Here is a 16,325-nt window from a genome sequence, read left to right as displayed (position 1 = left end):
TCTTTATCACACAGGTTGTCGGTTCGTCCCGCGGCCTTGGGAGGACATTAATGAATAATTGACTGATCATTGATCCTTGCAGTACCGCGGCATCTCCGCACCCGCCATCGGAAGAGTTCGTCTGGTGATGTGGTGTGGTCTAGTATGGAATCGTGCGCCTGGTAGTATAAGTAGAGCAAACATGTTCCCGTAGTTCGAAGCTATATCCCTCCCCTCTGCCATCCATGCTCCCATCGTGATCCCGAGCAGTCGTTTGCCCAGCATGCATCTCCTCGCCGCGGCCTTTGCTGCGCTCGCGTCCAGCGCCGCAGCATCGTACACTGGCAACCTCAACTACTTCTCCCCTTCAAACAACCACCCTTCCCTTGGCATTTCGATCCCCAAGGTGGCCGCCCGCCACCGCTTGCACAGCCGTGACCTCTCGCACACGGCATGGGATCCCAAGACGCTCGAGTTCTCCCACGGCGTCGCGTCGGGCGATCCGGCTATAGACAGCGTCGTGATCTGGACGAGAGCCGCCCCGATCGGCGCCGAGAACGACAATAGCAACGTCACCGTCGAGAGCAAAGGCACGTTGCTCGAGACGGATAGGTGGGTTCAGGCGAGCGCCGCCCCGGTCTGCCTCGAGTGGAAGATTGCCGGCGACCCGAAGCTCGAGTTTCCAGTCGACTCGGGCACCGTCTTCACCAGCTCAGACATTGACTGGACCGTCAAGGTGATCGCGAGCAACCTGCAGGCCTTTACGACGTACTACTACCAATTCAACATCTGCAACTCGGACAACAAGTCCCCGTTGGGACGAACCAAGTCGCTCCCACAAAGGAGCTCGAGCTTGAGTTCGTATGTCCGCAACATCAGGATCGGAGTGTACTCGTGCGCAAACTATGCGCAGGGGCTCTTCAACGCCTACGGCAACGCCGTCAACAAGGACTCGATCCACTACGTCGTCCACCTGGGCGACTACATTTACGAGTACGAAAACGGCCGTTACGGCTGGGGCGACGAGCTGGGCCGGGTTCCCAAGCCGAACAAGGAGATCGTCAGCCTGTACGACTACCGCACGCGCATCGCGCAGTACCGGACCGACGACGGCCTGCGCCGCAGCCACCAGCAGTTCCCCTGGATCACCGTGTGGGGCGACCAAGAGGTCGGCGACAACGCGTACAAGGGAGACATCGTCGAGATGAACAACAGCGAGGACTCGTTCGTCAAGGACGGCGGCGTCTCGGCCGACCAGCGCAAGATGAACGCCGTGCGCGCCTACTTTGAGTGGATGCCGATCCGCCAGGTCGACATGGGTGACGACCTCCGCGTGAGTCGCAAGTTTGCCTTTAGCGACATGTTCGACCTCATCATGCTCGACACGAGGGTGTACGACCGCTCCAGCCCCGACCTGGACTCGGACACCGACCACACCAACAAGCCCAAGGACGACGCGTCGAGCGAGCTCATGGGCCCTACGCAGGAGGAGTGGTTCCAAGAGACTCTCAAGGGGAGCTCGGCCAAGTGGCGACTGATCGGGTCGCAGCTCGCATTTAGCCACACCATGGTCGGGCCCAACGGCAAGGTCAACGCCGACGCGTGGGACGCCTACGAGGCCAACCGGAACCGCACCTTTGAGACGCTCTCCGACGGCATGGGCATCAGCAACAACGTATTCCTCACGGGCGAAACGCACGTCTCGTGGGCCTCGGATGTGGTTTGGGAGGGTGCCAAGCCTTACAACTCCACGAGTGGCGAGGGTGCCATCGGCGTTGAGTTCGCCGGTACCGCCGTGTCGGCATCGAGTAGCGTCATCGGTCAGAATGGGACATTGGAGGCGGGGAATGCTGCATCAAAGATGTTGGAGGGTATGAACCCTTCGTTGCAGTGGCTGGAGTCGTATTATCGCGGGTACTATGAGCTGGATATCAGCTACGCCGACGTCAATGCCCAGTTCTTTGGCACGCCAGACATCAGGAGTGCTAACGGACTCGAGATCTCTCTGGCCAACTTTACCGTTCAGGGCGGGGAGAACAGGTTACAGAGGGATCCCAACGGCAAGGTTGGTGGCGGTCGGGTTGAGGCGGGGAGTCTCAAGGGAGGAGAGATGATGGCGACGAATATGATGCACGATACCAGGACCGGCGAGTGGAAGATAATGAGCTGATGATGCTGTAGAGCGCAAGGGCGAAAATAATTAGAGATAGAGGCCGATAATGATATGACTTGATGACCCAGTAATGCATAAGCGGAACAAATGAGAAATATTACTTGCTAGTGATCTTTGCTGAGCTTCAGTGTTTTGCGCCTGTATTGGAGGCGTACAAAATGTAGGGATGAAAAGCTGCCGTGAGTCAGGAATCCGCACAGCACTCCAAATCAAAATGCATCAATGAAAACCACATAATCGGGGCATAGCAGCGGTTGTAACTGAGGGGCAGTGAATAGAGTGGTCAATAAATCGATAACTAAGCTTGGCATATGCGCGGATACATATCGCATTGCTTGCACTGGAATCTTGCAGGCTTTGATCTCGGACTCATCGAGGCCAAGTCAATTCCCGATGAGCCAGCCTGATTCAGGCTTCATGACAGGACTCGGAAATTTCCCCGCACCAGCACAGTCAAGCACTTGAGGTATGGTGCAACGTTGACTGCAGCAAAGGATCGAGGAAGGATTCGCCACCCCTCACTGTCTCCAGCCTGTCAGCAAATCTCTGCCGGGCCCATCAAGATCAGAGACTGCGCGCCTTCCAAAACAGGCAAGTGCACGAGGGATAGCTCTGGTCTAGACGGCGGGACACATACCCGCGTTGCAGACGCAGAAGCACAAGGCAGCGAGAGTACGCATCCTCCCGCACCTACAGCTCTGCCTTACCTGAGGCACCCACGGTACTCGACTGGCGCACTTGGATCAGAACGACTGTCTACCTGCTCCTGCCATCTTTGGAAGAGCACAGGCCACTATCTGCAGGGCTCCTCTTGAAAAGCCGTGTGGGATCAGAATCTTCTCGTGATTTTGTCACCAAGCCCTACATTTACGTTCATTCCATCAGTGTTTTCTGGACAATCTCTCGTAAACTCTTCGAATTTTACCTTTGTCCCACAAACTCTCACATCAACCTCACATCAAGCATCGCGACGCTTCACTTGTATCTTCTGCTGTACTGATCAACCATTTCAACCACCCCAATCCAACAAGCTAGTCATCAACTCCATGATGGTCTCCAAGCTTGCTCTTCTCACCGCTGCCGGTGCTCTCCTCTCCGGAGTCTGCGGAGTCTCTGGTCAATTCAACGGAGACGACCAAGACATGATCGTCCCAGCCTGCCCGCACTGGTCCATGGTCCTCTGGCAGAACCCCGTCCCCAAAGACGACAACACGACCTTCCCCCGCACGCACACCACCATGTGCTACGACAAGACGTCGATCCACCTCAACTTCACGGCACTCGACGAGAAGGATTTCCACTTCAACGCCTCGCAGGGCAACAACGACCCGATCTGGCAGTACAGCGTAATGGAGGCCTTCATCGCGCTCGGCGAGGACGACCCGGCCACGTACCTCGAGTTCGAGGTCAACCCCAACAACGTCACCTTCCAGGCCATCATCTACAACCCGAGCAAGGTCCGCGACGAGCCCATGGACACGGCCTTTCTCGGCATCCCCTTCCCCACCGCCACCGAGATCGACAAGAAGACCGAGTACTGGAACTCGTACACCCGCATCCCCTTGGGTCTCTTCAACCTCGACAGCAAGACGGTCAAGGGCACCAAGTGGAGGATGAACTTCTTCCGCACCGTCACTTCCAACGCGACCTTTCCAGAGCAGCTGCTTGGTGCTTGGAAGCCTACCCCCAAGGCCAACTTTCACATGACGCCCTACTTTGGTCGCGTGATGCTCGACTGAGGATCTTGAATCTTTTGTCACTCAGATCGATCTTTACCACAAGAGTAATGTTCTGAGAGAATGAGGTGGCCTCAAGAAGGAAGATCTGGCCGATAATTGCAGCAATTGTACTAATGTTTTGGGACGAGATAACTCAATTGTTTCATGAGCTACACGAAGTTAGAATATGTTACCGAGGGATTTCATCATGAACTTTGATGGGCTGTTTTACAGGATTATGTTACAAGGACCTTGACTCAAATGTTCATGTTCATAATCAGATGCGATGCGTTAGTTCAAAGTAGCTTTACTTGGAAGGCAGTTAATGAAACTCTGTCCAGCTATTCAAATTCAACGTGGCTTGGTAGTCATTCTAAATCTTGGTTCATTCTTGCCACCATGATACCAATACCCGTCAGAGTGTTATATGATTTATTTTCTGCATGAGATGGCAGCAGGGACTCCTGCTTGTAAGTAATATCTAGCAGGTTGCTTTCTCGCTCCTCCAAGAGCGCACGAAGCCGCTTGTTATCCAGCATTGTTTTTGCATCTTCGGTCTTCCGCCGGCAGTTATTATCAAGACGCAGTCCCCCACCCCGGGCTGCCCTTGGCCGACGTTTCTCATACCCGTACGACACCAACGTCTCCGTTTTATACTTTGTGGACACTATATAAATATAGTGTTTATCTAAATCAGCAATGGTCTTGGAGATTTGTGAATATGAATTGCAGTAAGGGGCAAACATCTTCATTGGTGCCGCGCGTGAGTAACATGTTTCCGGAGGGGAGACTCGCGGCGGCAGCTGCCAGCGCTATAACTTGAATAAAAATGACTGGTATCATTTTCAAAATTTACTCTATTACGATGTGTTGATAAGGGGCACACAAGGAGTTTTGATCGAGCCGGGTAATAAAAAGATGCGGAAAAATGGTGTTTCAACTGCAACAGTCGAGAGTAGGAAGTCTGAGGCCAGAATAGGGGAGTCTCTCAGACTCTCGTGCCCTTCTTGTACTATTTAAGTTATTAAAGGGACCATTTATTCAGCCTCCAATGTCTGATAACGTTGAGCTCCACATCTCCGACCCCCCTAAAGTCCGGCCCCTAAAAATATCTACTCAGCCACGTCAACCCTTTGTTTTATTTTATAAATATCTAGACGAATTTTTCACTTTAGAACTTGATTTTTGAAGATTCTTGCTCCAAACCTTCCAATGAAACAGTACACTGAAAATCAGCTTCTTGCTGCCATTTCTGACATAAGAAATGGCAAATCAGTTCACAAAACCTCGCAAAAATGGGGTATTCCTCGGAGTACCCTTCACGATCGTTTAAAGGGGGCCCAGTCAATTCAACAAGCGAAAAGATTTTGTCAAAGGCTTTCACAGGAGCAGGAAACCTATTTGGCAGATTGGGTACTTGCGCAGGCCGCGTTAGGCCTTCCGCCAACGCATCAAGAACTACGCTATTTTGCGGAACGAATTCTTCAGGCCGCCGGAGAAAGAAAAAGCCTTGGGAAACATTGGGTTAGCCGTTTTATAGCCCGATATCCAATTTTGAAAACCCAAAGACCCCGGCGAATAGAAAATGCCCGGGTTAATGGGGCTACAACCGAGGTAATTAAATCTTGGTGGTCCTATTTGAAAAATCCCGTTGTCGATACTATAAAACCGGCCAACCGTTGGAATATGGACGAAACAGGTATAATGGAAGGCAAAGGATCTAATGGCCTGGTGTTAGGGCGTAATAAAATCCGGCCATTACAGCGAAAAGAGCCTGGAACGCGGGGTTGGACGAGCATAATCGAATGTGTATCAGCTACGGGGGCTGTTATACCTCCCCTCGTTATATTTAAGGGGAAAAACGTACAGCAACAATGGTTTCCAGCTGATTTAAGTCCTTTCGATACCTGGCAATTTCATGCAACCGAAAACGGGTGGACAAATAATGAAACAGGTATCGAATGGTTAAAAAAGGTGTTTATTCCGTATACCCAACCTTTAACCCCTGAAAAGCGGTTATTAGTTCTGGATGGCCATGGATCACATATAACGGACGAATTTATGCTTCTTTGCTTGCAAAACAATATTCAACTCCTATATTTACCCCCTCATTCGTCACACGTTCTTCAACCGTTGGATTTATCGGTTTTTGGGCCGTTAAAGGAAGCTTATCGACGTCACCTGGGATTTGTAAACCAGTTTTGCTGTTCAACGGTTGTTGGGAAACGAAACTTTCTACTTTGCTATCGAAAAGCCAGATCAAAAGCATTTATAGCAAAAACCATTCAATCTGGTTGGCGTACGACGGGGTTATGGCCGGTGAACTTGGCAAAACCACTTTTAAACCCTTTTTTATTAGAAAATAGCAACGCCAACGTCGAAAAAGGTAAAAATAACGGCTTCCAAAGGGATAAAACACCGGAAAATCCAACCCAAAAAATTAACGACCAGTCTTTACTTATTTGGAAAACCCCTAAAACGACCCGAGATATTCGACTTCAACTACAGGAAATTTCCCGGTCCGAAAAAAGTAACGCCACTTCACGGCTTTTGTTTGCAAAAGTCCAAAAAAGCTTCGAAACCAAGGATATCTTATTGGCTGAAGCTCAGCAAAAAATCAGTTTGTTAAAAGCAAAATTGGAGGCGGTACGGCCGGTCAAAAGGAAAAGGGTGATTCCGGATCCCAACGAGCTTTTGGTCAGCAAAAAAAACGTTTATGAAGCACAGGAAAATAATAGGGACTGTTTAGAAGCTTTGAACGATGGAGAAGAGGTTAGCGAACCGGGAGAGCCTGACAATGATTGTATTATTGTGCGTTGATAGGTTTACATTTAAATCGGTTTATAAAAGGGGTATTTCGTCGTTACATTTTTCAAGGGGGCCGGACTTTAGGGGGGTCGGAGATGTGGAGCCCAACGTTAAACAATCTCCAAAGTGGGACCTTTTACAATGCGTTTCGCTTAACAGTACAAAGCGCCTACAAAAGTGAAATCAAGCCACAAAGGTTTGCAAAAGTAACGGTCAGGTTAATCACGTCCTTCACGTGCACGCAGGAATTTTCTATTACCAAAAAAGGAAAAAAAGAAGCTATTTACACCTAATTTTGGGCCGCAATAACGCAATTCCTAATCAACGGGTTTTCTTGCTTTTTATGGGCCATTAACAAATCGAATTTATTTTCGTAATACGTACAAGGTACGGTTATGCTCGTTGGCCGTAAAATCGGAAATGGTATTAATTAGCTGGGTAAGTATTTGCAGGTATCGATTTGATTTTCGTGGCGCCGCTGTTTGTGGTTTGACTTTGATTTTGATAGGCGTTTGTACTGACGGTCAAACGAAACGCATTGTAAAAGGTCCACTTTCGGGGCTATTTAGTAGACCGTGGAGGCTAAATAGATTGTCCCTTATTAGATTACGTGGTCCATGTCCGAACACGTGTTGTTGATTGAAATTTGGAAATTACTCGGATAAAACTATGATGTGATTTGCGTGGTTGAAGTTTAACTGAACGATTATTACTGTTGTCTCGACAGGCAAGCCGACAAGGCAAGGTGTTTGTCCCGCCGCTTTTTTTTCGCAAACTTTAACCCGTATTTTTCAAACCTAACCAGTTATCTTAGATATGTGTCAAAGACCCACCGGCTAGGTACATGAGTTATCAAAATTAGCACGCTTCCATCAGAATACGCGATGCGGAGTTTGCTCTTTCTGAACAGTTTGTCGGCATTTGTCCCTTTTTTCATTTTTTTCTTCTTTAATTCCCAACACAACTTGTTGGCGAGTATAAGCGTCCGCAAGCGGCCCCGCGCCAAAACCATCCTCCGCTGCCGCTTGGTTGCTCGGATCCTCTGGTTCATCGGAATACAGCTGCTGCGGTCAATAAGAGGACCATGATGCACGGCGCATGACTTTCATGTCCTGGGTCTTGAATGACATGTGTGCGACCAGCGGCTCAACGTAGAGATGTGAAGAAAAAGATGACCTACCAAATGGCTTCTGGAATCAACTCCCTGGTGGACGCATAAGTGGCCGCTGAGGCTGACTGTCAACTTGGGCGCCGAGATGATTCTGTATTGGACAGCGAGCGAACATAGCCAGACGTGCCATGCGCCACTCGGAGTTGGGACCTGCCTTGCTGCCATGCAGTAGGTTCAATTCGGGGAGACGACAAAGTATCAAAGGAAGGGTTATGCTATGAGAACCTATCTCTGAACACAAGGCCCCATGCGAGCGTATTTTGAGTGGACAGAGACGCATTTCCTAATTTTTGCTCTGCCGGTTGCAAAAGCCCCCCGACGGCCCAGGGCGAATCCAGCCAGGATAGCAACTCAAACACCTTGCAAAGTTTGATTGGCAAAGATTCAAATCAAACATCACATCTATCACTGATTGTCATCTCCAAGGTTGAGCCGAGGTTGGAAAGACTGGAGGGCTAGTTCTAGTTCGATAGCAGAAAAAAGCAAGCCTCTCTCCAACCAGCCCCAAAGGAAATTCAAGAGGCACTCCGGTGAGTATGATGATTATCTGCTGGTGGAGAATAAGCCACGCAACAAGATGAGAAGTTTGGATAAAGCCCAACTTGTTGTATTACGATACCTTGTCATGGGGTTCCAATAAAGCCTAAACTTACAGTTTCAGGTATGCGATCTTCAAATAGGTAACAACAAGATTCCCACCTTGGGTAAGGGAATTCTCATTTCAATGCTGGTGTTGCGCAGATGTGGAGACGCAAGCAAGTTACTTACTATATTTTTTGATTTTATATTGTATGAAACTAATACTCGCTTGAACATGCGAGTAAAACGGTGGATGAGACCACTTGTGCTACTTTCTAGAGATCTTCTGTAGGAAAACACATTGTAGACCTCAGAGAACATGATGTCACACCCGTTATCCGCATAAATACCCCAGCCTCAGCAGCTAGTACTTGTCGAGTGGACCAAAAGGTGTCGAATTTAATTATTCATGCATCAGTAAAGATGAAAGTCTAGAGACACTAAAAGATCAGAGACTACAACGCAGCCCCATTATGATCCATCAAACCGACATGCCCAACACCTCTCAATACTTTTTCGGGAGTGTGCTGTTGGCAGTGTACTTCAGCGTGAACCAGGACAAGTCGACGTCGTCCCAGGCGTTGGCCTCGCCGATGTGGCCGTTCAGCCGCAACATCTTGATGCGCCAAAAGTAGTCGCCGGCCGGGACGTAGGTGCGGTTTTTGTCGGAGCCGTCCCAGTACCAGTAGTTGCTGAGGCCGTACGTGTCGGACGAGCCGATGGACATGTCGTCGGGCAGCACGGCGACGCCGGTCTTGCGGTCGACCAGGTCGATGGTCATGTTGCGCGACGCGCCCGTCATCAGCGTCGCGAACAGGGCCGGGTACAGGCCGTCGGCAAAGGTGCAGGGCGAGCTGGCGGTCGCGTTGTAGGCGCAGGTGTAGACGCGGCCGGCGTCGGCGCGCGTCACCTTGTTGGTCTTGAGGTCGATGGGCCCGCCGTACGTCTTGTCCCGGTTGATGGCCGGGAGCGAGGTCAGGTTGCCGCCGAAGCCCGTGTAGGGGATGGTCAGGTGCTCGGCGGGCGAGCCGGCGCCGGTGGCGTTGATGGCCACGTAGCCGCCAAAGTAGGAGACGCCGTCGGGGAGGTGGGGCTCGGCGGCGATGGACACGGACACGCTGGCCGTCTTGCCGGGGCCGAGGGTCAGGCTGGAGGGCGTGATCTTGAGGTCGGCGTACTTGGGCAGTCCCATGGCGTAGGTGAACTGGTACTGGTTGCCGCCGGTGGTGTTCATAAAGTAGCCAGAGGCGGCGCCGACGTGCTGCAGGTTGTAGGTGAGCTCCTTGGTGCCGGTGTTGGAGATCTCGACGGCGATGGAGTGCACGCGGTTGGCCGTGTCGTTGAAGCTGAGGTTGCTCACGTTGACGTAGGTCTTGGTGTTGGAGGCCGCGTAGGCGTCGAGCAGACCTCCGCCCTGCTGGAGGATCGGGGCGTAAAAGTCCCGGATCGGCCCGCTGTAGCTGCTGAACTGGCGGTCGTTGAACTTGATGGGCTGCGCCGTCGTGGTCAGGATGGACTGGATCTGACTGCTGGTAATCTTGGGAAACTGCTGCTTGAGTAGCGCGGCAACGCCGGCGGCATAAGGAGTGGCCATGCTGGTGCCGCCGATGACGGCCCAGCTGCCCATGCGCTTGGGAAAGGTGCTCAAGATGTTGTATCCAGGCGCCATGTAAGTCGGCATTGTGCGACCGTCCCAGCTTGGGCCCCAGCTCGAGTAATATGTAATAGAACCGCCGCTGGGAGACGGCTTGTTGGTCAGGGAGACCTTGCCGTCGACGGGGTTGTTGGGAATCTTGAGCGAGGCCTGGCGTCCTTGGGCAATCTCAGCAAGCATCTCTGCGCCAAAGTCGTACCCGGTCAGGAGGGTGCCCTTGGTTTGGTTGTAGCCTGAATTGCTCCATTGCGGGCAGCGTGGCGTTTGGTCCTTTGGCGGCTCGGGCAGGTAATACAAAAAGTATTGGATGTTGTACTTTTTCGAAATTGCAATGTCGTTTCCGTCCGAGTCGACAAAGCACTGGTACCCATTGACGACGGCGATGGTGTTGTCGGGATCCTTGGGGGGATCGCTTGTTATGAGGGCGCAGTCGGTCGGAGAGCCGGGCCTTTCCTTCGCGACGGGCGACCATATGTACAACGGCGTGTCGGGAAAGTTGAGCTCGCCGCCGGGGACAAAAGAAAAAGGCGTGGTTTGATTGTCCTTGGTCACGGACCCCTGCCATTGGAGGCACGGGTTTACGACGTTGTCGACCGAACCCGTGGCGGCGACGACCGGGGCTGTTGCGGGGTTGACGCCGGTAAAGGGGCCTGGGCCTGCATTGCCCGCCGGGAGCGAGACGTAGATGCCGGACTCGGCGATTCGAGTGGCGGCGAGGGCCCAAGGCTCCTCGGGGAAGGCGCCTTCGCCTCCAAAGGAGCAGGTGATGATGTCGACGCCTCGCTTGGCGGCCTCGGTGAATCCTGCAATCAGGTCGTCGCTGGTGGCCTCGGGGTTGGATCAGGTTTCTATGCGGTACAGCTCATAGGTGGCGTCGGGAGCAACCCCGCTGACGTTGTACATGTTGTCGGCGCTCTTGGCCCCCACGATGCCGAGCACGTGCGTCCCGTGAATGCTGCAGTTGTCCCTGGCGTCTGGGAACTCGCCCGTGATGTCGACCGAGTAGGTGATTTTGGTCTCGCTGAGCCCGTGCACCGACGTGTCGAAGCCCGAGTCCACCACGGCTATCCTGATGCCGGCGCCCGTGATGCCTTGCTCGTGGAGACGGTCGACGTTGCCCATCTTGTGCGTGGAGAAGCTGTCCACCGGAAATGCCCGGGCAGCGTCGCTCTGCTCGACACCGACGACGTCCCTTTTGCTACCCGCCCAACTCTTTGCGCCCTGGCCCGGCAATGCCATCTGGTGCTTGACGCGCCCGACTGGCCATGCTTTGCCGACGCCTGGTGTCTTTTGGATGGCCCCGAGCACATTGAGCTGGTCCAGAGCGTCGTCGCATTTCAAGTCAAACGACGCTCCGGTAAAGTGCGGGGAGTCAAAGCTCCTTCGAGGCGTGGCATGGCAGCTGGGTCCAAGTTGAGACACCTGATTGGCCACTCCACTGAGGAAGTTGGCATGTCCAGCCTACGAGTACCCAAGAGTTGATTAGTCAAACATACATTCGCGACCCAAAATGTTGATCAAGAAATAAATACGTACCACATTGTTGGCAGGATCGCACTCGACTATAAACGCATCGTTGTAAGCCGGCACGTCTGTCGCGGTGGACAGGGAAGCCCATAAGCCTACAAGCACAAGAGAGGTGGATTTAATGAGAGACATTGTGCGGGCTGACTGGCTTGGGGTCTCCTCTCCCCTACCACAACGTGTGGCTTCATCTTGACTCTTATATATCCATTGACTCCCTATTCTTTTTGGCGCGAATACAATGTGCCTGTCCGATGGCTACTCTCGCCTCTGCTGCCCGTCCGCGCGTCTATACCACATTGCTAACTCAAACAGGGAACTGCTTTCCAGGCTTTGAATAATGCCCGAACTGTCGGTAATCTCCCATCACGTTAACTCACAAATTCTCAGGATCCCCTGGGGAGTCGATCTACTCTATTTAACTTTGTGCACAACCACCCAAAACCATTAACCGAAATTGTCACAAAGGGGGGAACGACACGAGAGGGACGAGACCCGAACCCACGAGTCGTGGTTATGTGAAATCCGTGGTGGAATCACACCGCCACGAACGGTAAGGATCACCGATGCGGAGAGGATCATGCATCCAGTGTGGACCGCCCCTACGATCAAGAGGTTCGCAGTCACAATCGATACAAAGCATATTTTGACTCGACGCAAAATATACGAAGCACAAAATGTTCAAATCCGCTCTATCAAAACACTAATCCCCCCCTTTTTTGCATTCAGTCATTCGACACCATCCATCCCTAGTATGTACTCCCGAACTCATACGCTCATCTTCCCCGCAAGGGATGGACAAAATCGCATAACGTCGCCGCCACTGTGGGGCCCCGAGTGCACATCGCCGCCCACTCACCCGGGGCCCTGTCCTTCCCTCCGAGGACAGGCGCTCAGGGGCTGCCCGGTGTCGGAAGTCCAAGATCAGTCCTGCTCCGAAGGTGCGGGGCCGACTCACCCGCGGTTCCGCCGAGGCACGTGGACAGGTTAGCCACCCAGTGCTGGTTAAAACTCGTCGGTCGGTAGCAAACAGAGGTCATCGCCTTCAGGCCCGCAACGTCACGGCGCTCCTCGACCAGCCATGTTCCTTTCTGTGCCCTTTTCCTAGGAGCCAACAGTCGCTACTCGATAAAGCAAAAACAGATCTTGGTGCGGCATGGTAAACGCACGAGTGGCTAGGTCCTAAACCGGAGCTGACGGAAAAATGTTTAGTATATTATGGCTGCAAGACATGTTTGAGCGGCATCGGTGGCGGCGGAAGGCTCACAAAGTGTGCTAAGTTGCATTGCTCGCAACCCTCCTTGTGACCCTGAAATGCTACCAGTGCATATGGCTATTCTAGAAAAGGAGGCAGTAAACCTTATTACGGCATATCCATAAGCCAGTTGCAATTCCAAAGCTTATTTGCAAACTTGAACCGGGATGATCGGAAAACGCCGAATAGAGAGCCCCTGGGAGCCAAACTGGCATGTTAATCACCGCCAAAATCTTCATCCACAACTATCGGGGTATCAAAAGATTCAACGCAGAATAAGGGCGATACCGTGGTATAGTTTTTCGATGGTTGACAAATCACAGTAAATGGTCTGCATCAAACAACATCTCTGTTCCTTGGGGGATTTTGGAATTGAGAGACAGTTTTCATTAGGGTAATTACAATAAACTTTTGTCGTCTGTTCTCTCCTCGGAAATGACTTGAGATATTGTCTAGTCACCCCCTTTTGTTCCCACAAGGCGTCATTCAAGACCTCGTCTGCTGCTCCGAAATAATGCAGCCATCCTTCCAGACAAAGTCGTCACCGGCGTGGCCTGTCCTCTGCGGGCCCAGGTCGTAGGCGACGTGCGCGCGGCCGTTGGAGAAGGACGAGTCGGTGGGGTAGCTCGCGGTCTGGCCCCACCCCTGGACGGTGGAGACGGCCCAGTACTGATCCCTGTTGAAGGTGACGAAGCGCTGCTTGCTCTGTTGGTTGTTGGGAAAGGGTTCTTGTTAGAGAGCTTTCTTTGCAAGAGACAAAAAAAGAAGCAGAGGAAAAAAAAAGAGCATACCTGGAAGTCGGCGGAAAAGTACTTGAACGTCTCGGTGATGTCCTTGTCAAACAGGTACACCTTTTGGAAGGCGAGGACCTTGTCGTAGGTCGCGGCCGTGTCGAGGCCGGGGGCGGGAGTGCAGGCGGCCGGGATGGGGGGAACGTCCTGGCGCGTCTCGATGACCGGAGCGGCCTGGACGGCGGCGGCGGCGACGGCAACGGCGAAGAATGAGGCGCGCATTGTGATTATTATTATGTAGTTTTAACGAGTGGGTGGTGGTTCAACTGAAGTATGCAGACAGAGAGAGACCTTGGGGTTGAAGCGAGTGTGTTAGTTGAGTTGATGGTGATGAGCAAAACAAACAACAGCTCAAATCCAAGGGGACGGCCGCTTTTTTATGATGCTCTATCGAAGATGGTTGAGCCGAGGTCTTGTTGGCATGGCAGTGTCGGTGACGCATAAAAGGAGGTAAGCGGTACAATTTCGGGGTTGCATTGCCAAATCTACCACGTACCATCGTAAGAATATCCACCACCCCAGGGAAAAAAAAATGACGTATATCGCAATTTCCGACTTGGTTCTCCTCATCAACTCCTTGCGCGCTTGCCACGACCAATGTTTATGCATTTGCTAACAGAAACTGAACGAGGCTCGCCACGCTCCGCGGCGGCAGTACAAATTGTTGTCGTCGTCTGCGATTCTGCACAAGCTATCATGGTAAAAAGACGAATCGCGCACCAACTGCCGTACAGGTTCTCAACGCGCTTTCGAAATGTGGAGCAGCGGGTGGGCAATTTGGGTTGCTGGCCGGCGGGCAATCCCTGCTGGCGATGGGTCGAATACGAACGAAACATATAGTACTATGGTACGATATGCCGTGATGGAGGGGTTATATGTGCCTGTCCTTGGTCTAGAAGGACTCGGAAATGCACGAAAATACTCGGAATCAAGCCATTTGATAACCTTGATCGTCTTCTCGTATAGGAAGCCATGGTACTTGGAAATGTTCACGCACCGCCTTTTCCGCGTCCTGTTTTGTTCAACGTCGTGCCGAGCTCTGCACTGTTGGGAATTTCATGCGCCCACGTATCCTTGCGCTCAGCTTGGCGGACTGCAGTTGCTACATTGTGCCACAGGGTCGCCTTTTGGTCATCATGCATCGAATTAAAAACGGAGCCAAATGCCGCCCAAAGGTCGACCGACACGTACAGTCTACATAGTAATTACAGCACACCCCGAGAGTTGTACCTTGATAGAATTCGTGAACCACCGATAGGCCCAAAAAGGCCGGACAGGCGGTGTGGAGTTTACCAAGAGATGCATCGATGTATCCTGGCATGAACGGCGGTTGACTTGCGAGGGCTCCCATGCCTCGCATTGTCGGGGTGGTTTACCCAAAGGGGCAATAAAATTGCGCGACTAGTCAACAAACAGCCGCCAACTCGGAGCCGCATATCTGGAAGCTCACAGAAACCCCAATGCCAGGTTTTTCCAAAGTGAATAGACCACAGCCCTCTCAGTACATGGCATAACCACCGCTCGCCGAGATGGTCTGCCCCGAGACCCAGCCAGAAGCCTCTCCGCACAGCCACGTGACGACCTTCGCGACCTCGTCCACCCTCCCCGTCCTCTTCTCGACGGGCGTGCGCATCCGCTGCGACCGGACCAGCTCCTGCGGGATCAAGTCCAACATGTCGCTCTCGACGGGCCCGGGCGCCACGCAGTTGACCGTGGTGCCGTCGGCGCCCAGCTCGGCCGCCCACACCCTGGTCAGGCCCTCCAGCGCCGCCTTGGACGAGCAGTACAGCGACAGCGAGGGGTAGCCGGCGCGCGCGCCGACCGACGACACGTTGACGATGCGCGACCGCGGGTTGAGGTGCGGCAGCACCGCCTGCGTCACCAGCAGCGGCCCGCGCACGTTGAGCCCGTACGTGGCCTCGTAGTCGGCCGCCGTGATGCGCGCCAGCGGGACCGCCTTGGACGCGCCGGCGTTGTTGACCAGGATGTCCAGCCTGAACGAGTCCCCGCCGTGCTGCGCTTTGATCTCGGCCAGCAGCGTCGAGGCGCCCGAGGCGCTGGACAGGTCCGCGCGGAACCTGGACGTGCCGGGCTTGTGCGGCAGGGAGGCGATCTCGGCGCAGACCGCCTCCACCTTGGCTTGGCTGGACGGGGATGCGTAGTGCAAAATCACCGAGGCGCCCTGCTGCGCCAGGTCCAGGGCGATCCCGGCGCCGATGCCGCGGGAGGCGCCGGTGACGAGGGCCGTCTTGCCCGCGAGGGGCAGGGCGCTGTTGGGTGTTTCTGAGGACATTTGGTGCGGGAAGATGGGATTTTGATGTCTGCTTTTACTGGATTGATGGCAGTTGCAATGGGCACGTCTTCACTATGGATCTTCCCACGACGACTCGACTGTTGCCCCGGACCGTCGCCGGGGTTTTATAGCAAAAACATTGTCGAGGCCGGGCTGGCGTCATACCCATCTCGATCGGATCATCTTGCACCTCTTGTCGCTCCCATTCCATCGGAGTTATTGTGGCTGTTCGGGGCTTTCTCTGTAAATCAAGGAATTGAGGCAATTGATGTCAGCGAGCGCCTCCCGGCCGTACAGACAGGTGCATTCAGAAATGCTTTTATCTCCGAACGCCGATTGCAATCTATCCAGGGTTAGGGGTGAGCGCCCTTCCTTTTTAA

The 16,325-nt window shown here is 53.1% G+C and overlaps 6 protein-coding genes across 6 annotated transcripts; 3 read left to right on the top strand and 3 right to left on the bottom strand.

The window, feature by feature from the left end:
• Positions 1-262: 262 nt before the first annotated feature.
• MGG_11613 (alkaline phosphatase D) lies at positions 263-2,149 on the top strand (the record flags this gene model as incomplete). Its single annotated transcript, XM_003718770.1, has 1 exon — positions 263-2,149. The coding sequence occupies one exon, from the start codon at positions 263-265 to the stop codon at positions 2,147-2,149; it is 1,887 nt and encodes a 628-aa protein (XP_003718818.1).
• Positions 2,150-3,201: 1,052 nt separating this feature from the next.
• Positions 3,202-3,891, top strand: MGG_00281 (uncharacterized protein; the record flags this gene model as incomplete). Its single annotated transcript, XM_003718769.1, has 1 exon — positions 3,202-3,891. The coding sequence occupies one exon, from the start codon at positions 3,202-3,204 to the stop codon at positions 3,889-3,891; it is 690 nt and encodes a 229-aa protein (XP_003718817.1).
• A 4,680-nt stretch (positions 3,892-8,571) lies between these two features.
• On the bottom strand, positions 8,572-12,188 carry MGG_00282 (subtilisin; the record flags this gene model as incomplete). Its single annotated transcript, XM_003718768.1, has 4 exons — positions 8,572-10,910; positions 10,977-11,543; positions 11,619-11,644; positions 12,149-12,188. 4 exons carry the CDS (start codon positions 12,186-12,188, stop codon positions 8,934-8,936), a joined length of 2,610 nt encoding a protein of 869 aa, XP_003718816.1. The 3' UTR covers positions 8,572-8,933.
• Positions 12,189-13,110: 922 nt separating this feature from the next.
• MGG_00283 (uncharacterized protein) lies at positions 13,111-14,044 on the bottom strand. The gene is made up of 2 exons (XM_003718767.1): positions 13,653-14,044; positions 13,111-13,566 (listed from the first exon to the last, which is right to left on the bottom strand). Exons 1-2 carry the CDS (start codon positions 13,872-13,874, stop codon positions 13,348-13,350), a joined length of 441 nt encoding a protein of 146 aa, XP_003718815.1. The 5' UTR covers positions 13,875-14,044; the 3' UTR covers positions 13,111-13,347.
• A 362-nt stretch (positions 14,045-14,406) lies between these two features.
• MGG_17484 (uncharacterized protein) lies at positions 14,407-14,854 on the top strand (the record flags this gene model as incomplete). Its single annotated transcript, XM_003718766.1, has 2 exons — positions 14,407-14,499; positions 14,771-14,854. 2 exons carry the CDS (start codon positions 14,407-14,409, stop codon positions 14,852-14,854), a joined length of 177 nt encoding a protein of 58 aa, XP_003718814.1.
• Positions 14,664-16,288, bottom strand: MGG_11612 (3-oxoacyl-[acyl-carrier-protein] reductase). Its single transcript, XM_003718765.1, has one exon. The coding sequence runs from the start codon at positions 15,943-15,945 to the stop codon at positions 15,151-15,153; it is 795 nt and encodes a 264-aa protein (XP_003718813.1). The 5' UTR covers positions 15,946-16,288; the 3' UTR covers positions 14,664-15,150.
• Positions 16,289-16,325: the final 37 nt, after the last annotated feature.

This window comes from Pyricularia oryzae, chromosome 5 (genome assembly GCF_000002495.2).
Source record: "Pyricularia oryzae 70-15 chromosome 5, whole genome shotgun sequence".
NCBI classification, from domain to species: domain Eukaryota; kingdom Fungi; phylum Ascomycota; class Sordariomycetes; order Magnaporthales; family Pyriculariaceae; genus Pyricularia; species Pyricularia oryzae.
This window is presented reverse-complemented; position numbering and strand designations above follow the sequence as displayed.